General features: G+C 36.2%; 2 protein-coding genes across 2 annotated transcripts; both read right to left on the bottom strand.

Annotated features, from left to right (window-relative positions):
• Positions 1 to 3,956: 3,956 nt before the first annotated feature.
• On the bottom strand, positions 3,957 to 12,505 carry ppm1ka (protein phosphatase, Mg2+/Mn2+ dependent 1Ka). Its single transcript, XM_039660876.2, has 7 exons — positions 12,359 to 12,505; positions 10,238 to 10,687; positions 8,811 to 8,911; positions 7,496 to 7,661; positions 5,856 to 6,000; positions 5,515 to 5,649; positions 3,957 to 4,775 (listed from the first exon to the last, which is right to left on the bottom strand). The coding sequence occupies exons 2-7, from the start codon at positions 10,654 to 10,656 to the stop codon at positions 4,644 to 4,646; spliced, it is 1,098 nt and encodes a 365-aa protein (XP_039516810.2). The 5' UTR covers positions 10,657 to 10,687; positions 12,359 to 12,505; the 3' UTR covers positions 3,957 to 4,643.
• A 1,753-nt stretch (positions 12,506 to 14,258) lies between these two features.
• Positions 14,259 to 21,184, bottom strand: gprin3a (GPRIN family member 3a). Its single transcript, XM_039660870.2, has 2 exons — positions 21,022 to 21,184; positions 14,259 to 19,700 (listed from the first exon to the last, which is right to left on the bottom strand). Exon 2 carries the CDS (start codon positions 19,634 to 19,636, stop codon positions 16,778 to 16,780), a length of 2,859 nt encoding a protein of 952 aa, XP_039516804.2. The 5' UTR covers positions 19,637 to 19,700; positions 21,022 to 21,184; the 3' UTR covers positions 14,259 to 16,777.
• Between the last annotated feature and the right edge of the window lie 1,047 nt (positions 21,185 to 22,231).

Here is a 22,231-nt window from a genome sequence, read left to right as displayed (position 1 = left end):
ATTGGCTTTCTATGCGAAACCCCCAATCTCCGTCACTTCTGACGTAACTCGAAGTGACTACGAAAGGGAAACGTGATTTTCTCAGCTTTTTAGTTCAAAATTTTGTTTTTTTAATTAACCTTACCCACATTCAAGTGTTGATAAAAACGCATGAAGCTAGAATAAAACAGTTATTCGTACAGCGAAACAGGGGGCCATTTTGTAAAAAAATAATCAAAATTCTGGCACTGACTGGCAACTGTTTTTAAAAAAGCTGGTGGGGAAAGAGTTAATAGCCTACAGTTGTAATCAAATATGCACAAATGTAAAGATTAACCAGCATCTGATGATTCTGAACTATATGTTCATCCACCAGCAGAGGACAGAAGTGAACATATTTAACTAGCCCACTTCAACACACTCCACTTTTACTAACGCAGCCCAAATAATGAATACATCTAATCTCTTGAGTTTATGGCCATTGAATTCAGATTTAAGCAAAGAAAACAATGAATACACACAAACACTGTGTTTCTCAGTAAACCAGCAGGTTTCCTCATGCTGGTCTCTAGTAGGCTATTCATAGTTCACATACTATACACATAGGTCATGTGGGATGTGTTTACCAGCTATAGCTCAAGCTGTAAGTTAAACTGGTTCACTAGCTAGTTCACCGTACCCTCTAAAGTTAAAGGGCAACCACTGCAGGCTTCACCTTACAACCAGTGTTTCTCTGTCTCTGATAGTCTACTCAAAGACTTTTTTTAAATGTATTTTTACGTTTTATACGTCAATAGAAACTTGTTTGTTTTTAAATACACAATCTTATTCCTCAATGCATGTTATTGTAAAGAAAATAAATTATTGTCTTACACTGTAAAAGTGATATGATCAATGTAAAGTTTTTACGTTGCATTAACTCATCAAAATAAGTTTCTTTTAGATTCAACTCATTAGTTTAAATCAGTTTAATGTAATTTAAATTGAAATACTTGAACATCCAAGTTGACTACTCAATCATGGCAGCAACCTTTTTATGTTGTTTACAGTGTAGTAATCAAAATCCAGAAATCAAAATACATTTATGCATTTGGCATTATGCAACATAATTAAAACCAACGAGTCCAGCACTGATTGTAAAGAAGTAAATAGAAATGTACATGCATTACACTAAATCCCAACCAGCTTTGAACTTTAGTTTCACTCTTTTTCAAGAGGAAGTGGCTCTGTCATATTCATAACAGTCTTTATATCACACACTTGTATTTCACATTATGCAATATCACTCAACAGAGCAGAGATATTAATACTTCACTGAAAGAGAATTTTTCTAAAAATAGATTCATAAACGCAAGGATAAACAAAACTAAATGTACATGCAGGTGTCATTATGATTTTCCCACCACTGAGAATAAATCCATCATCCATATATCCAGCATTTATCAGACAAAAAACAACCCTAACCCTAACCCTAAACCCTAACACGAGTGACTTTATGATATTAATGATGCGATCATGAGCACATATTTAGCCATGAAAATAAATATGAACATTTCTTACCATAACACATTTATAAAAGTAGAGAACCGCAGAATGAGGTTAACAAGACGGTCATGCGGTTCTTAAACACATTTCTAAAATATATACAGAGATGCTGATCATGTACAGTAAAACCATAAAAACCTTTGAGTTGTTTTCACATACAGTTATTAAAGAAACCTGGAGTTATTCTTCTCTCAACAACACACCATAAACACTAATCACACTCAGTTGTTCACTATAACCACAAATATAAGAAAAATTCAATTCAACTTAATATTATATTATTTATTAATATTATACTAACATTTTAACATAATAAGGTTCGATTATTTAACATTAGTTAAAGGAGCAATGTGTGATTTTTAGCGACATCTAGTGGTTCGGTTGCGAGTTTGCACTAATGGCTCCGCCCACTGCTCACCCCTCCCTTTCGAAGAAGCTACGGTTGCTAAAACGGGACAAACATCTCGTCGGCTGAGACAGCAGAGAATAGCCAGAGTAAGCCAAGAGTGTGTAACATTGTCACTGTTTCTGTACCACAGTCCATTATAAACCACATCATGGATACTGTTTACAAAGCCAGTCAGGTGAGGATCAAGGGTTTTAATATATAATTTAATATAATAATAGTAATAATCAGCTGATTGTCTCACAAACGTAACCAGCAGCACATTTCTCCACACATACTGTAGCAAACCCATAATACAGCGAGGGAGCAGCTATATATTTTTTCTAACAGGGTAGTAATAGTTTAGCTGGCTAATATGAGCTGTTACTGTGGCTGAGCTGGGACGCGTCTGCATGAGTCCAAAGGTCGGAAGTGCGCGCGCTGTTACAATCATGTCATCTCCGCATCCCATAGACACTATTTACTACACACAATAGGCTTTTTTCTCTGATTTTGAAAACTCTTCGTGATCGACTTTAGTGATCTAAAAGTCTCTATCGACGGGTTAGTGATTCCTGTAACGTACTGTTTTACGGTCAATGACATGAATACTAATCATCAGCTGTCTCACGAACGTAACAGCACATCTATCCCCAACATAACAAACCCATAACACAGCGAGGGAGAACTAAGTTACATAAAACAATCCCAACTATATTTTACACCACTCACAAGGGAAAAGTCACTACTCACGGAGTGTAAGGCTAGCTTCCAGCTTTCCGCTACTTCTCTTTCAAGGTAGTGATGAAACGCGTTCTGTAGCGCTGTTTGTTCGCGTTCGGCTACGGTAGGAATATGACGTCACAACATGGCGACCTTCATAGAAGGGGATTCCCGCGGTTATGGAGCTATTAATGTCTCATTCTAAGGTAATAAAAACATTACGGTTAATTAAGTAAGTTCTTTATACACCACTGAAAACATAGTTATGGATGTCATATTGCATTTCTGTTAATAGATACTCAACTTTGTTACACATTGCACCTTACTGAAAAATAAATACTGTTAGTTAAAGCATTAACTTATGTTAACAAATATTACCTTATTGTGTTACCATTAGTATTATCATATATCATTTATTTTTATTAAAGGGGGTGTTGCTAAAGTGTTCTGGGTGGTTGCTAGGACGTTGCTAGGGTGTTCTGGGTGGTTGCTAGGGTGATCTTGGTGGTTGCTAGGAAGAGGGTGTGATCATGACATGATAATTTCAGGCATTATTTAACCAAAAGACTGAAATCAGTAAACAGGTAACGTCACCTGTCCACAATTACAAGCTTTTTTCCTCGCAATAGGTGGTTTGCAGTCACGTGATTGTATTGACGCGCGGAACACAGATGGAGGGCAAGGAGTAAGAGGCAATGGACGAGATGGATGAAAATCTGTACTGTACTACTTTAGACGCTATTACAAGAGAAATATATAAACAGAAAATCTAAACATATGTTGGACGTGATCCTTACGTTATGAAGAGGACCAATTTTCAACTGAATTGAGAGATTTGCCTGCCATCGAGGCTGTAAATATCAGCAACTAACTCGTCTTACAGACATACTACTTTGACTTTACAAAGTTCGGAAACTGCTATGTTACACAAACAGCCACATAAGTGTATTTAAACACCTGAATAATGTAATTATAAGCCACATAAATATTAACTCACAGTTGACGAAGTGATCACTGCGCGCACACACACACAGGCATTTTCCCATTCGGCTCCTCCCGACCTCAGACGTAGGTTTATAAGGCATTTTCCCGGTGTTTTTCTGTCAATTTCTTGTACTTTCCTCCCTTATGAACAACAACTTTTGTCACACGATAAAAACTCCTCGTGGTTTGATCGATTTGAGCAACCATAAACGACGCAAAACATAGGCATTTTGAGTGTGTTAAAGTGCTTCCTAAATATAGAAATCACTTCCTGCCCTCCATTTGCGCTTCGCGCCATGGCAACGCAGTTGCGTGACGTCACGTGAAACAAGCTATTACGAGTTTATATCTCACAGTTCAAACTTTTTTCTCACAATTACGAGTTTATATCTCACAATTCAAACTTTTTTCTCACAATTACGAGTTTATATCTCACAATTCAAGCTTTTTTCCTCGCAATTACAAGTTTATATCTCACAATTCAAACTTTTTTCCTCACAATTATGAGTTTATATCTCACAATTCAAACTTTTTTCTCACAATTACGAGTTTATATCTCACAATTCAAGCTTTTTTCCTCGCAATTACAAGTTTATATCTCACAATTCAAACTTTTTTCCTCACAATTATGAGTTTATATCTCACAATTCAAACTTTTTCTCACAATTTTTCATGCAATTTTGAATAATTTTTTTAGAATTGTGAGATACAAAATCCTAATTGTGATAAAATATTTCTGCGATATAAACTGATAATTGCAAAAAAATAAGATATAAACTTGTAATAGTGAGGAAAAAAAAAGTTTAAATTGTGAGATATAAACTAATATCTTTTTATACTTGGTGGTGGAAACAAGCTTCCACGCTTTTTGGATATAAAGCTGATGTCAAAACATCATCCGAGCAGAAGTTTTCTCCCAGTTTCATTCCCTTTAGATTGCACTTGATGGGTCTGGACTTGTGTTTGCTCTGGTGTGGTTGTGTATTGGGAACGCTTCTCTCGTGCTGAGATGACCTTTTGACCGCCGTTAAGACCAGCGGCCGATGGAGGCGAAGTTTCGGCTCATGTTGTACGTGTATTCGTCGTTCTGATGCTTTCCCCAAGCTCCGAACGGGACGACAATAAGTGTGCTGTTGTCCTCCGAGCCGTACTGCAGCGCCTGGACAACACAAACACACTTTAAGAAGAAGAATCATCGTGCAAATCAATTACTAAATTATGTGCCACTACTATATTTCCTCTAGTGCTGTGCAACGGTAAATCGCGTCCAAAATAACTTGTGTTTCATGTGTGTACTGTGTATAATTACTTTGTATAAATAAAATACACAAACATGCATGTATATATCTAAGAAAAATACGTTATTTATAAATAAAATATTTATATATAATATAAATTATATATAAATATCTACATTTTACACCATACCAGTTTACCAGCAAATATTTCTTAAATATACATGCATGCATGTGTGTGTATTTATATATACAAAGTAATTGAGTGCGCATCGCAAGAATTCCAGTCAACTCGCTCCGTGTCCAATTAAAACAAAAAACAAAGAAAGCAAACAAAGAAAGAAACAAAATATAATCTTAAATCCTAAATATCACGGATGCGGTAAAGAAAACTGTGCGACTTTCCTATAAAGGACGCACAACTGCCTTCTTAAAGGGCCAGTGTATAATTTTTACACAACATATTTCAAGGTTAATATAGAGAATATTTATCTAATTAGTACAAAAAAAAAGAAAGTTACAATCAAAACATAAATATTAAAATGCTGAAATGCAACACATTTTTGTCACTGAACAAAAGCAAAATTAGGCTCCTTATACACATATATTTTATTCCGGATGCATTAATTGTTGCACAGCCCTGATTCGTGGCTCACTCTGCACCTGCTCAGCAATGACGTTTGCCGCCTCGGTGGGGTCGTGGCACTGGTTGATGACGTCACAGATCTCCTGGTTGGTCATGATGAAGTTGATTCCGTCGGTGGTGAGAACCAGGAAAGAGTCGTGCGCGTGCTGCAACTACAGACGCCAGTAACAATCAGCGCACATTTGCACAACAAGCTTTGCACAACTAAAATTTAGTTTTAATTTGACGATTTATGTTTTGCCATTTTTCCTACAAACAAAAAAAGTTGTAAAATACAGGTTGAAATGCACAATTATAAAGTCACTTTTCTTTTAAAAGGGTCCAATTGACTTTAACATATTGTGACATAAGTGCATACTAGGGTTCGAGTGGTCTCCGGTTCTGCGATCACGCCGCTCTGCTTCAGGTCGAAGTCTCCGATGCTGCGGGTCATCGCCAAGCGGCCGTTCACGTTCGCCTGCCCGACGCTGTTCCACGCCACGAACCCGCCACTGTGACGGATTCTACACACACACACACACAAACACACATTAGGTACATGCTTTGGTGGTACCATGATACAGGGATGATAATATCAATGTACACTACTCTTCAAAAGTTTGGTGTTTCTTTTCTCAAACTCAAAAAATTAGAATATGGTGCAAAAGTTCATTTATTTCAGTAATTCAACTTAAAAAGTGAAACTAATATATTATATAGACTCATTACATGCAAAGTGAGATATTTCAAGCCTTTATTTGTTATAATTTTGATGTCTTACAGATATGAAAACCCCAAATTCAACATTAGACTATTGTGAAAAGGTTTTCATATCTGTAATCCATAATCATCACAATTATAACAAATAAAGGCTTGAAATATCTCACTTTGTATGTAATGAGTCTATATAATATATTAGTTTCACTTTTTAAGTTTAATTACTAAAATAAATTAATTAATTTTTTTAGAGTTTCACGTGTATTTGATAAAAAATACTGTAAAATTTGTTATAATGTGAAATATTTTAAAAATATATTTGTAAATGTAATTTATTCCTGTGATCAAAGCTGAATTATCAGCATTACTCCAGCCTCAAAATCATTTTTGTTAATTGAAATAAAGTTTTAATAAAATAACATTTAAATGTTAGATGACACTTAAACTAAACGGAAACTGCCATGGCAACAAGTGAAATGAAATGTTAATGAAATAAAATAGAATATTAAACAAAATTTGTATTTTATTTCAACATTTCTCAATTTCATTTAGTTTATTTTTTCATTATTATTTATCCTTTATTTAACCAGGTAAAAACCCATTGAGATTAAAAATCTCTTTTGCAAGGGAGACCTGAAATCTTCTGATATCTGATATCTTGCATTAAAATTACAACTACAACTGAAATAAAAGTTAATAACTATATAGGCATATTTAAAAAAAAACTGACAAAATGACTATACCTTTACCTACGATTTAAATAAAACATGAATAAAAAAAATTCAAAATGTTAATAATGACAAAAACTAGAAACAAGCTGAAATATGTTGAAGCACTAAAATTACTAACGTGAACTAGAAGTGAAATAAAAATAAATGAAACCTAAATGGTAAAAAAAACAACGAATAAAAATTACGAAAACATTACAAAAAAAACCCTGAAATTAAAATAAAAAGACTTAAATTAAAATTAAAAGAAAATTCTAAATATTAAAGAAAACTATTATATATAAAAAGCATGTTATTAGCATGCCATGTCCAGAGAGTAACCTAAAACAGAAATTTTATCCAAGCGACATTCGGAAATTGTTCTGCAAATAAAATCCACATAACCAAACGGACGTTTGTGTAACATCGCACGTGCGACTCGTCACTCTCACAGCCGTAAGACGTCATTTGAGTCGCAGGCTTTTATTAATAGCACACAGGCCTGTTAAATACGCAGAGAAATCTGATATCACTACACATGCAGAACATGTTATTCCTGGAGCGCCGATGAGTGTGTGTGTGTGTGTGAGTGTACCTGTGTTTCTCATCTTTCCTCTCTGGTGTGTGATCGTCTGTGAGTTTGCGAGCTTTGCCCTTCCTGCACAGAAGAGCTCGGCTGTCCCCGACACTGCCGACGACCAGCTCGATCCCGTCTCTCAGCAGCGCCACTGTCGCAGTCGTGCCCACCATCATGAGCGAGGCTGACGAGACAAACACACACACACTCGTTAGACACGTTATGCCCCTTTTCACAAGATGTAATATACAGCCGAGTTGTGGAGTAACACTGATTCTGATTGCATGAACCGTCTACACTCTAGAAAGCTCCAAAATCAAAAATAATTTCACATAAATGACCCATTTTAAACACATATGAATCTTCCCAGAGATGAAATATCCCTTTAAACACGGGAAAAGTCAATGATATTCATGACACTTATGACTTGTGCATCCTTATGGACATTTTTGTCCTTTTCAGTTTTGTTTTTTTGATCACTTTGCCTGTGTTAAAGCTAACTGCAAAAAACTTGCCACAGGTGTGTATTTTTATTGGAATTTTACTATTTCACCGTCATTTTCTTAAAAAAAATATTTTTTGCATTAGGTACAAAAAATATACTCCCTCTCAGCCCCTTTTGGACAAAAATGTCCCCATTGAAAACTGCCATTTTTAATCCCCGGTTCAGTTAACTATAAAATTATGCAATCTTTGTTAAGAGGCTTTCATTCTGATGGCAAGGCTTCAAAATTTTATTTTTTACTATTTTTTATCAGATGGTGTCATTTTTTTAAAGTTTGGCCTATAAAACAAATATGGCTTTATTCCTGTTTTGCTGGCACCCAATGGGGAAAATATGTTACTACGCCCAAACAAACTGTTACCCAAAGCTCATTTTTTGAGATATCATCCTCAAATTTGGAACACAACCTATTTAGATTTATGGCTTTGATTTTATTGCAGTTTTGAGTTCAACCTGATTTATAAAATATATATTTTATATAAAATATTTTTTTATAAAAAAAATTCATAAACTTATACCTAGATAACTTTTTTTTGGATTTACTTATTATTATTTTTTTTTACTTCAGCAATAATCTGCAAAGGGTCTTCTTTAAAATGATACCAAACTTAAGTCTGTGCTCCAAAGCGTCACATTTTTATGACATTTTTGTCCTCTTTTTACCTATGAGTAACTTTTTTTAACTGATGCACAAGGGTTAAAGCGGCTGTTTAGTGTATGTATGAAATCCTCAAGGTCATCCAGGGAATGCATGAACTGATAAATATGTGTGCCATGAAATGCAATGCATGTGGCAAAAGCATAAATGTATATGATAATTTTTCATACCGTTGCCATATATCCGCAGCTCGGCAGCCAAAGCCCCGTCCACCTGCAGGAACGCTTTCGACAACACCGCCTGCAAATCTGTTTCCACCTCCAAACAATCCCTACAAAACACACAAACTTCATCTACACTATTTTATTCACAATGATGCGTTATATTACATTGACCCAGAACACATTCTTGAGTTGATGGAAATACTGATTTTGTTTCTCATTTAAGATCATGAACATGATTAAATTATGCGATTTAAAATTTTAATCTAAGTAATTACATGATGTATAGAGATTAATTACTCGAATTAAATGCACATTAAATTTGTCATTTAAAGTAATTATTGTGTTAAATGAGAAAAGCATCAAATATACCTTAAGTAGCTTTAGAAAGAAACTAAAACTGCCAGTAATATATATATATATATATATATATATATATATGATGCATTGAAGGCATACAAACAAACATAAACAAAATATGTTTATTTAAATTATCCTGTTTATAAATTATATTAGAACTGTATTTAACAACATAATTGTTGTTAAATACAGTACTAAATATACTGAGTACTAAATACACAGTACTAAATATACCCTAGACTGAGAAAAGTAGGCTTTGACAGTTTTCACTCACAAATTGCAAGTGAATTTTACAAATAATTACAAAGAAATGGAGAAACACATTGAATTAAACGTGAAATTTTGAAGTAGAAAGAATGATTTAGTATTTTCTTGTAAAAAGTACTTGTTTTATTTACAACTTTCGACATTTTCACTATCTAGTTTGATTCATTACAATTCACCACTAAAAAAAAATCTGGTAAAATATTTAAAATCCTACTAAAATAAATCACATTTTGCATTGTGTTTTTTTTATTTACAACTTTCGACATTTTCACTATCTAGTTTGAACTTTGATTCAATACAATTCACCAGTAAAAAAAAACCTGGTAAAATATTTTAAATACTACTAAAATAAATCACATTTTGTATTTTTTTTTTTTTATTTACAACTTTCGACATTTTCACTATCTAGTTTAATTCAATACAATTCACCAGTAAAAAATCTGGTAAAATATTTAAAATACTACAATTTTTTTTTTAATACAAAATGTGATTTATTTTAATAGTATTTTAAATATTTTACCAGATTTTTTTTTTGACTGGTGAATTGTATTGAATCAAACTAGATAGTGAAAAAGTCGAAAGTTAAATAAAACAAGTACTTTTTACAAGAAAATACTAAATCATTCTTTTTACTTCAAAATTTCATGTTTAATTCAATGTGTTTCTCCATTTCTTTGTAATTATTTGTCAAATTCACTTGAGTGAAAACTGTTTCAAAGGCTAGGGTTAATTTTACCTGGAACATGTTCTGAACAAGAACTTTAAGATAATACAGGGTTAATGTAACTGAAGGTCACCGTATGGTGTACCTGATGTGTTGCTCCATGTGTTTGTGACAGAAATCGGCGGCGTGTGGTCCTCCGTGCCCGTCAAACACAGCGAAGTACAGTATGTTATGCGCGAGCTTGCGAGCTTGGAAACGGTCCTCGTTTTCCCGCCGGCGGCCGATGTGGGAGGCGCAGCCCACGTTGGAGAGGCTGACGTGTGGGATGGGGGTCCCGTAGCGGATGCTGGGCGGCAACTGGATGGGCTCCTCTATCCGGTTATCCCAAATCCCAAAGGAATCCCACGTGGCTGGACGCCCGCTCCCGTCCATGTCCAAGCGTGTGCTGTTCAACCGGACTCCGGGAACGGTCGGCTCGCACACACACCTGGCTGGACGTGTGTTCGCGCTCCGGCCCACCGCGGGGAGGCTGCGTCGGAGCAGACGGGACAACGAGACGGACATTCTGTTCCTCAGCACACTTCAGATATGACTCCTGAGATCAAAATAAAGGGGAACACTTTGAAATAAGGTTTCATTCATCACATACACACTTAGATCAAACACTTAAATCACTCTTGCCACTGCTGGAATCATGGATTTACAAGTTTGCTCACTACTGCACTATGTTGGTTTGTTTCTATGTATGTCTGACTGTTAAAAAATAAAAATAAATAATGTTTCATTTAGTGCTGTCAAATCGATTAATCGCGATTAGTCGCAATTAATTGCGTCTAAAATAAAGGTGTGTAAATAAATATATATGTGTGTGTTTGTACTGTACACAGTGTATATATCTATATACACACACTATATATTTATAAACTTATGTTAGACTCAACAAACAATTATTCGCGATTAATCGCATCTCAAATAAAAGTTAGTAAATATATATGTGTGTATACTGTATATCAAACATATATTACAAAATATATTTGTATAATTACAAACATTATATACAAACATGTATGTGAGATGCTATTAATCGCGATAAATCTATTTAATTTGATCTAACATAAAAGTTTGTAAATACATAATGTGTGTAAATATACACACACACACACACACATTATATATTTACAAACGTTTATGTTATAGCTAGATAATAAATACTGATAAATACTGTTTATCACTTCAAATAACTCATTGTTAGTTAATGCATTAATTAATGTTAAGTAATGAGACCCTTATTGTAGTTGTAGTGTTTGCCGAGTCAAAACAGACTCCAAATCTTTTGCAATGTTTTCAGATGATGCAGACATTGGGCCGATTTCAGATGATGGCAACATAATCATTAACATTGTAATATTATCCTTATTCTGTAATTACAAGAGCACAAGTTGTAACTGCAGTATAAAGTTAACATTACTGCTGTATATCACATTACTGTCTTTGACACACTCATCTCTGGATGATAACTGAATACTTCATTGAAACAAGCATTTTCTATAAAGGTGCTTTGAAACAATATGTATTGTGAAAAGCACTAAAGTAAAAGATTTAATTGAATTGATGACTTCTTCAGGTCAAGTTCATGTGAATCTGCTGTGCGTCACACACACACACACACACATGCTGACCTTTGTGAGAAGTGTGTGTTTCCTGTCAAAACAAACACATGACATTGCCAGCACAAATGACATCACTGGGTCAGTAATGCATCATCACAAGTGTTCGGCAATAAATGGATAAATTATGTTGACATTTGACATTTCAAAATGCATATTCTTGATGATTTGCAGCAGTGATGTAAAGCATATTTTCTTTTTTGCACCATATCTTTATATAGCCTATTATTTAAAAAAATCAGTTTTTGCTGATTTTACATGTACTGCAGTGCACTTTTGATTCATTGTATAAAATAAATAAATAAATACTTATTCAGCACTTCTGAACTTTTTTAAGTTTAACTTTATGTAGAACAATGTAATTTGTAAACATATTGGATACATAAATCTTTTCTTTTCTAAACTTTTCAAATTAACTTCATACTCGTAAACTATTTTAAAAAATGACAGTAAAACTGTACAACAAACAAGTTCAATATATCCAATATGCACAGGCCTACATAATAATAATTCGTCGGACCAGATTTCGTCAGAAAGCTCTGAATGTCACCGCTCGATACACAAAGCAAAACTCGTGAAAAAGATTTACAGCAACTTACCTGCGTCAAATAAGCAGGTTTATCATTTAGTTGACAAAGTTATTGTCCGTCCAAAAAAAGTGAGCTAGACAGCTGGAGTGACAGGGTGTGTGTCAAATCAACACACTCCAACGCTACTAGTTAAACTGATAAACTAGTCTTACTCCAGGGGGCGTTGACGGCTCAAAAGCCCAATCAACATTTGAGACGCTTTTAAATCTCAGGATATACTTTGTCAGTAAAGATACATTTGTATACTAAAACCTATGAACTGTTAATTCGATTAATCTAAAGAATTTGAAACATGAGCTAATAATGAAAGTACGCCGCGGCAATGTTTACAAAATAAGTCTGACCATAAACACAAACGACTGTGATTGGTCTATCCTGAGCAGCGCTGAGAAAAGTAACACATATCAAATGGCGAAGGACAGATTCAGAAGCGGTCAGGAAAATAAATAATACCAAAATAATGACACAGGGGTACTTTAATAGTCACTAAAGGAAATTATACAGTTAATAAATTATTATTTAGACTGTTTTTTTCCTGACCACTCAGAAAAAAAGTCCTAACTGCTAACCCCTCTTCTTCATCACATTCCATTACACAGATTATCCAATCACAGGCCGCCTCTATCGTCGCTCGTCCAATCAGATGAGGGGGTGTGTGAGTGTTTGGGCCAGGCACTCTCGCTGACTGACATGAGTTTGATTTACTATTCGTTTGTTTTCTGTAAATAAATTCATCAAACCAAAGGATTCTTTGTTCTAGTTTTCAAACATAAATACAGATTTGAGAACATACGTCCCCAATAGAAGTATTATGATTATTTAAGATAGAAATGCCTTTGAACATCTATCAAAAAATGTGTTACGGCCCCAAATATATTTGATTTAAAAATGCATTCGGGGCATTAGCATTAACACTGTGTGTGTTTTGGCCTCTTTCTTTCACACACGCACACACACAGATGTATCACAGCATGTTTCCGCTGTAAACACAGCAGAAGTCCTGAATAAAAGATCAGCAAGTACTCAGAACAGATACATTTAAATACACTATAAATAACTCATTCCGTTGGAGACCATAACGTTTTCATAAGGAAATAGCTGCACTTGCAAGGTAGCAAATGTGTGAAGGTTTAGGTTTAGTATAGCCTATAGGCTACTCTTACAAATTTAGCAGAATATAGTGTGTATCATGCCAATCATACTGCACAATATACAGTAAGTTTTAGGCTAGTATTCCATTCCATAAAATACAACAATAAATGGTTACATTTGCATAAGCAATTACAATACTGTGCAAATATTATAGGTCATTAGGAGATTTTCAAACCTTACATTTCTGAAGAAATAAAGCAAAACTAGAACTGCACACCTTAAACTGAGTCTGAATGAAGTTTGGGTTTTATTGTTTGTGTCGAATTGCAGAAAATATTTACTGCTTATAGTGTTTGAGGTTTTGAACAAACACTAACCGAAATGTTTGAGTAACATCAGAAAGCAAAGAAAGCAAAACAGAAATATGAGAGAGATATTACACAATTTCTCTGAAGTAAGTAGGGCAGATGCTCCATAGGGTCCATGATATCGACCGAACACACGACTCAGTAGATGTGTGTGTGCTTACACACCTGTGTATTTGATTTACTCTGAGTGCTGCAGATACAATATCAACGCAGCTCGACTGAAATATTTAAAGCTGGACTCAATTCAGACATCATTTAGAACAAAGATAACCCAATTTGAGTCAATATCTACGCCTTGCTCCCTCACACGGAAAAGATAAAATATTCAGTAGACTTCACTTAAGAGCTCTGGGCGGAAACACAAAGACCCCATTCAGTCAAGTCCAGGTACAAATAACATGAAATCACACACCAATCACAGTGCTCAGAAAACAAGAACCAGGCTCATACACAAGGTGTTTTAACTATATTTCTGTTTGTGCTTTAACATCAGACACAGATCACATCATCTAGAACATTACAAGCATTATTTTATTCCATTAAAGTGCTCTATAGTGATTATCAGCGCAGCATCGTGTACCTCTAAAGGCTTTTTGCAGTGATAAAGCAACTGAAAGTCAATCTTTTTCAATGAGATTAACATCTGCCAGCATTAACAGTGCTTAAAGTTGTTTAGGTAAGTGAGTACAAAGTAGAGCTGCACGATTAATCGTTAAAATCTCGATTCAAACACCCACACGATTATTCCTAAATGACAATGATTCAATTTATTGCTTCAATTAAACTTTTTTTTCGAACATAGTATCCCTATTTATGTTACAATTATTCAAATTATCACAGAAATACTGGGATAAAAGTTTATAGTTCGGATATAAACATCGGTAGTGATAAAAATAAACCAAATCACTTTTTGAAAGTAACTTGGTGCTTCAAATTACGATTGTTTCATTACATCGTTACACCAGTAGGTGGCGACAAGTGGCTGTTAAAATGTATTTGACATTGAATCATTGAGTCGAGTCAAGTCACCGGCTTATCGCCACCAGTAATGAAACAAGTCTTTATGAGGGAGTCATTGAATCGTTCATTCAACCAATTAAAAAAACAAAATTCATTCTAATTAATTAAACATTTTAAATAGGCCGCAGCAATTAATATTTTGTCAGAACCTCTAGTAAAATACATTTTATTCAGTAGTAAAAGTGATTCTTAATTTATCCAAAATCGTGCAGCTCTAGTACAAAGTGACCACAGTGACTGAACATGGTCAATGCTCTCATTTAGACAGTAATTACCCGTTCTGTCCCTAAAAACATTATCATACAGAAACTGTTTTCAAACCAGTGCTCATATTAAATCTACAAAGAAGATTTTTCTATAAAAAAAGAATAAAGAAAAGTGATAAACAGTTGGTTTGGAAAATGTCTAGCTAAATATAGTGACATTAAGTTAATACTGTGAAGACAATATACACTTTATGTCTGTGCAAAATTGAAAATAAGTAATTGAACTTTCAATTAAGTTACATAATAGTATTAGTGAACGATTCACTCGTAGATTAATATTCAAGTGAACGCATTAACTCAGTCTAAAAGGCTAGTTCACATCACTTCAAACAAATACCAACATTTCAAATTTTCCAATGTTGGATGTTGGCTTTAGAAATGGAAACACAATTGCAATTTCCATTCTGCCCCAACAATATCTGAAATATGGTGTTTGTTGAGTCAGAGAATGAGTCTTAAAGGGATAATTGACCCCAAAATGAAATATAATCATATCCATCCAAAACTATACAAGATTCATTCTTCTGTGGAACACAAAGGTCTCAGTGCCGTTTTGTCAGTACAGTAGAAGTCAATGTTGTCCAGTGTTGTTTTGTTCCCAAGGTTCTTTAAAATATCTACTTTTGTGTTCCATAGAATAAAGAAAGTCATGCAAGGTTTAGAAGAACAACATAAGGGTGAGTAAATTATGACAGAATGTTCTTTTTTTTGAGTGAACTATCACTTTAAGAGACATTTAATAACCCTCCAGAAACAAAAAAGTGGGGCTTATTAACTGAACCTTGAAACGACAAATGTGACACTCTACAGTCTCATGCACTTCATAGTCATCATGAACATGCGTAGGCCATGTGACTGCAAGTTCACATGAAGTTCGCCATTTTGAGACTTGGCCATTGACAAGAAGTCCTTTCAAGACCTTCCAGTTCGTGTCAACATTTTTTTTTTTTACTTTTTTGTATCTGCTATACATTCCCCGGTCTAGCCCCCATATATAAAATATATTTACATATAAATGTAAATACACTTTATTTTGGAAAACCACTTTACAAAGTAACTACATGTCAACTAACTCTCATTCATTTGCAGCTACATGTCAACTAAAGCCACATTTCTACCCAAATTACCCAGACAAATTTGTCCCAGGAACTTCTTCCCGATAAATTAACATGAAGATTAGGCATATTAGTTTGGTGATGTAGGACTGTGCGCTACTTTAGCAACAGATTAAAAAAAATGGTGGTTGAAATAAAATGCTGCGTGGAGAAAACCAATTAAAATGCTACATGAACTTAACCAATCAGCATGATCAGCGCCCAAGTCCCACCCCTGAAGGTTCCTGAACTTTGAAAAAGTACTACCTTGCCAGCAGAGACTTTCTTTTACCCAGAACTTACTTTAGACCCCACTGCGGTCGAAACACACCGAGTACCACCACAAAGTTCCTAGTTCCTGGGGAAAGTTCCTGCGGTAACTCTCATTAGAGTATTAGTAAACTGTTAGGTTAGGGTTAATAGAATAAGTTGGCATGTAGTTGCAAAGTTTCTTATTGTCAGTAAAATGTCTGTTGGGAGAATCAAAATAAAGTTTCAGCAGATAATCTCTAATAAGAGTTGGTTGACATGTAGTTGCAAAGCTACATATAGTTAAATTAAAGTGTTACCAAAAAAAAAAAAAACGAGTTACTTTGGCAGTTCCTCTTTAGGTTGTGGTTTCGAGCAGCAATTAGATCCAGAGAACAGTGATCTGAAGACACTCTTCTTCCTCTTTCCTGTCCTGCCCTTTTCGGGCAATTGTTCAGAGAGGCATATGGAGTTCCTGAGTGTGCTGATCCGCCGCTCGTGTTCACGGATCTTGCACTGCAAGTGGTTCTGGATGGCAAACCCCAGCGATTCCATATCCAGCGACGCTCCATACACTTCCCAAGTCATTCCCTGCTCATCCCAGATGACCTGCTGAGGTGCACCACTCTCCTCCTTTTCTCCCTCCACTTCTCCTGTTCCCCCAGCATTAAGGGGTTTTAAGGAGTCCTCAGAGGACTTGTTCACCACTCCGGGCAACAGTCGACAAGTTGTGTCCAATTCACCGATGGTTACTTTCGAATCAAGACTCTGGGGTGACTGGCTACAAAGTTCAATCTCTATTTGACAAACATGTTGTAGAGGTTTCGGGCAATTGGGAGACTTGTAAGGGGCTGGACCTAGAAATCTAGGCTTGGCTCCCGTTGGTCTGAGGTCTACAGTTGGCAACCAATCAGAGTCAGAGTTGCTACCGGGCCGGAGATCTTTGTTTAAGCCCACTTTAGGGTCAATCTCAGGGTTCAGTTTAAGGTATTGAGAGTCATGGACTGGACTCATGTCTGTGGATTTGCTGCAAACCTCCATGACCGCCTGGACCTCGACGTCAACGTAAACTGGGTGCAGATCCACCTGTAGTGCTGCATCCTTTGTTTCGGTCACTAGGAAACCTTTAATTGTCTTTGTCTCTGCATTGTTCAATTGCTTGGATGTCGACTTCTTATCCACTTGGAAAACCTTAATTGTCTTTGTCTCTGGATTGTTCAATTGCTTAGATGTTGGCGTCTTATCCACTTGGAAAACATTAATTGTCTTTGTCTCCGGATCGTTCAATTGCTTGGATGTTGGCGTGACTGGCGTCTTATCCACTTGGAAAAAATTAATTGTCTTTGTCTCCGGATTGTTTAATTGCTTGGATGTTGGCGTCTTATCCACTTGGAAAACATTAATTGTCTTTGTCTCCGGATCGTTCAATTGCTTGGATGTTGGCGTGACTGGCGTCTTATCCACTTGGAAAAAATTAATTGTCTTTGTCTCCGGATTGTTTAATTGCTTGGATGTTGGCGTCTTATCCACTTGGACAACCTTAATTGTCTTTGTCTCTGCATCGTTCAATTGCTTGGATGTTGGCGTCTTATCCACTTGGAAAACATTAATTGTCTTTGTCTCTGGATTGTTCAATTGCTTGGATGTCAACTTCTTATCCACTTGGACAACCTTAATTGTCTTTGTCTCTGGATCGTTCAATTGCTTGGATGTTGGCGTCTTATCCACTTGGACAACATTAATTGTCTTTGTCTCTGATTCGTTCAATTGCTTGGATGTTGGCGTCTTATCCACTAGGAAGCCTTTAATTGTCTTTGTCTCTGCATCTTTCAATTGCTGGGATGTTAACGTCTTATCCACTTGGAAAACATTACTTGTCTTTGTCTCCGGATCGTTCAATTGCTTGGATGTTGGCGTGACTGGTGTCTTATCCACTTGGACAACCTTAATTGTCTTTGTCTCTGCATCGTTCAATTGCTTGGATGTCGATTTCTTATCCTTTTCGTTCATCACTGTATCCTTCTTGGCCTCAGTCACCATTTTGTCCTTAATCTCAACTTCCCCCTTTCTCTCTCCTGTCTGTCTCCTCTCCTCACTTTTTGCTTCCTCCTTTTCCTTCCGTCTCTGACTGCTCCCTGCGTGTCTCTCTTGGGTTGTGACATATGCGTCAGTCTTGTCTTCAGGCTCTTTCTGCGGTTCAGCTGCTTGTTTCGATGACAGAGCGGAGGTTTGTTTGCACCCTGGTGAGCTCTTCACAGTGAGGACTCTTCCACCGTGTCCCTGAGGGACAGTGTCCTCTCTTTCATCTCCTAGCGTTTCTCCTTTTCTCTCAATCCTGCTCTTTATCTCTTGCTCCTGGCGTCCCTGAGGACTCTCTCCAGCTGCTTTCGGCCCCAGTTGCAGTTTGCTCTCCACCAACAATGGAGTGTCAATCATTTTATCCTTCGGAGAAGTCGAAAATGGTCCTTCTTTGCCTGTAACTCTTTTAATCCGCTCGGTTTTGTCCAATTTGAGAGATGCAGGGTGGGATAGTTTAAGTTTGGGGCTGGAAGTGGCTCGAGGAATTTGCGAGAGAGATGCCCGGTTGAGACTCTTGGGAGAGTCGTTTGAGGAAATCTGGGAAGCGGAAGCGGTTTTATGAAGCATCTTTTGTGGGGAGTCTGCGGAGCCCATTATATGAGATGCTGAGGCCGTCTTTTGGATGTTTTTGGAAAATGTTTTCGCACTCGCTTGTAGCTTCTTCTCATGGCTTGCATTTGGGGATCTGAGTTTTGGCCCACTGGGTTGAGGTTGAGTGGATAAACTTAAGACCTCCACTCCAGGTGCAGTTGCTTTGGTTGGTTGATTTGATGCTATTTTAGTCATAGCGGTTGTGTTGACTGTTCTCACAGTGACTTGCTTGGTCGTAGCCGAGTGCATGGTTGGTATTCTCGAGGCAGGGAGGGGTTCTGACACTGGATTGGTTGCTAATGCTGTGTGTTTTAGTGTTTTTACATGGCCAGCAGATTCCATGGAGTTGGACCTCTCCTCTAGCTCTTTAGCTTCTACTTCAATCCCATGATTTTCTCCAAGTCTTGTCCTGGTTCCAGGAGAGATGTTTCCCTTTCTGTGCTGTCCTGAGGGCTTGGACTCAGATTCCCAGCATGCCTTGGGCTCATCGTTTCTGGGCGGATGAAGGAAAGCAGGTCGAGATTCCATGAAACCAATCCAAATGAGTATCCAGCTCTGATTTAGTGATGTTTTAGTTGTGGGTACGACACATCTGTCAAGTGAAAAACAGCAGATTCAGTTAAAGCATTTGAAACACTATAAAATATTTTTTGTAGTGCCGGGCAATGGTTAATCGCATCCAAAATAAAAGTTTGTGTTTACATAAAACGTGTGTGTACTGTGTATAATTATTTTGCATATATACTGTAAATACACACTGTAACGCGGTTCAGTTGTTTTGGGAAGAATAAAACATAAAAAAAACACAAACAAAACAAAACCCAGGCTCAGGCCTGGTCCTCTCTCTCTCTTCACTGTCGTCGTTCAGTTAATAAAACTTTATATATTGATCTTTCAAGTAAAATTCACCAAATCTTTGCTATTTGGTGGATTTTCAAACCATTAGTGAGTTTTGATCTTGAGGCTTACTTAACAAACCTTTTACTTCTTTAGATTTTCAAATAGTTTGATTATTTTGGGTAAAATATCTAAATGAAATGTCCAAAAAAAGGATAAACAAAATAATGAATTTAAAACAATTTTGACAACTTTGCCATACGGACACCAATTGTTTACACTGTATAATAAAACATGCAAAAGCATTTCCAATTCATCGACATAGAGCAAGATGAACAGAAAGAGAGATGAACTAATCACTAAGAGGCCCATCAGAGAGATGAAACCGCTGTTTCATTGATCAAACTTTGTAATTCACATTAGATAGATGGAAATGACAGGATTTATTGATTTTACGTCAATTTGGTTAGGTACTGTAAGTCCACTCCTGACGTAACGACTGTACATTCAAAGCCCAGCTACATTTGAACTATATCTTGCATTGCTTGTTATTGAATTAACTTGTTAAAATTGCATTGAAACAATATTCCAGTTGCATTTTAGTGATTTAACCAAATGTTATTACTGCATGTTAGAATAATTAGCCTATATATGCATTGATTTGAAACAACGTTTTAAAAAAAAAAAAAAATGAAACAAAACAAAACTCACGAAAGCAGGTTTTGAATGTTGGCTGTTTTACAAATGCAATCAGAGCCAGGTGAAAATATAGCAATTAAAAAACGACAACTCAAATTTTCCTACTAAATATATATATATATATATATATATATATATATATATATATATATATATAAGAAGAAAAAAACATAAAAGAAAAAAGAAAGTGTCCAGCACTCCCGTATTCTCCTATAACATAACAGCATGATGGGTAATAATTGTTGGCTACAGAGATTATCGACGACACCCATTACAAAGGACCGCGTAAACACTACCTCTTTACGTGTCATTAAAGTACACAAATGGACCACAAACACGTCTACTTGAATACATATTACACGCACAATTATACTCACTATTAATGCCTCCCAAATCGATCCAGATGATGTCCATAATGGTGTGTGTGTTCTCTTCTGAAGGTTGATGCTGAAACTGTGGAGTGTTTTTCCCTCTCATGCTTGAATAAATGACGATACGCATCCGATGCGCGTGCACGAGCTGCAAGAGAAGCAGGGGTGACGCGCGCAACACAGCGCACACGCATATTGATATAGTTTGCAAACGGTGCATTATGAGTTACACACTTCAGTAATAATTATGCTTGACTTGCAACTGCTGAAAATTATGCTTTTGAAAAAGAAAATGAACATCAAGATAAAATCATAGTGACAAAATGTGTGCATTTACCCTCAAAGACACATAACAAAATATTCGGAGGTGTGATTCGTAAAATAATATCCACAGAACTTAACCATAACTGTATAATGACCCAAAACTAGCCACATATGGGCAAAAATATTCTGGAATATTGTAGTTGTATAAATTGTTCTATAGTGATCCTTCCACAAAGGAAGATTTCTTTTGTTAACCTTTAATAGTTTAATTGCAATTTAATTAATTTAAAGACAAAGACACAATTTTTTAAATTAAACCAGTGTTAAAGTCTAAAATACAGCTATTGGTCAAATGCACCAATATTTAACCTTCTTTAACCTTTGACGCATCCCAACAAACAGCCGATCAACAACTGAGCATAATCGACGTTCATGAGTGTGTGTGTGTTTGTGTGTGTTTCAGACTTGCAGTATGTACTGCTGGAAAATTGATCTGTCTAAAGCCGAGAAATACTGGGACGGCTGGTTTAGAGAGATATTGAACCACTTACTGGCCTGCAACGTCCCAAAACTCCTACTGCTGGCAGGCAAGAGGCACGGACCAATCAAATCACTTACCTGAACGAGCAGAGTCAATCAAATCCCTCATCTTAATGGATAGACCAATCAAATCACACACCTGAACGAGTACGGCCAATCAAATCACACATCTGAATGAGTTCGGCCAATCAAATGAGTCGCCTGAAAGGGCACGGCCAATCAAATCACACATCTGAATGAGTTCGGCCAATCAAATGAGTCGCCTGAACTGAATCAAATCAAAACCGAATGATGCAGATGTGAGTTGCTGGAGGATCATTTATGTTCATGTATAAGTTAAAATGCTCAGTTGTTTCAGAGACCTGACCACTGGACAGATGCAGTGAGTGTTACTGACCAATATATGACCAAT

This window comes from Pimephales promelas, chromosome 20 (genome assembly GCF_988280905.1).
Source record: "Pimephales promelas chromosome 20, fPimPro1.hap1.1, whole genome shotgun sequence".
Lineage (NCBI taxonomy): Eukaryota > Metazoa > Chordata > Actinopteri > Cypriniformes > Leuciscidae > Pimephales > Pimephales promelas.
Note: the sequence above shows the minus strand (reverse complement) of the source record. Positions and strands in the feature narration are given on the sequence as shown.

Bases quoted from the DNA above. Each gene is read 5' to 3' on its own strand.
- ppm1ka (XM_039660876.2), bottom strand. From the start codon at position 10,656: ATGTCCGTCTCGTTGTCCCGTCTGCTCCGACGCAGCCTCCCCGCGGTG. The intron at 7,662-8,810 runs GTATGAAAAATT...TTGTCTCGTCAG, and splicing joins GCTGCGGATATATGGCAACG to CCTCGCTCATGATGGTGGGC. The intron at 5,650-5,855 runs GTATGCACTTAT...TGGCGTCTGTAG, and splicing joins CGGAGACCACTCGAACCCTA to TTGCAGCACGCGCACGACTC.
- gprin3a (XM_039660870.2), bottom strand. From the start codon at position 19,636: ATGGAATCTCGACCTGCTTTCCTTCATCCGCCCAGAAACGATGAGCCC.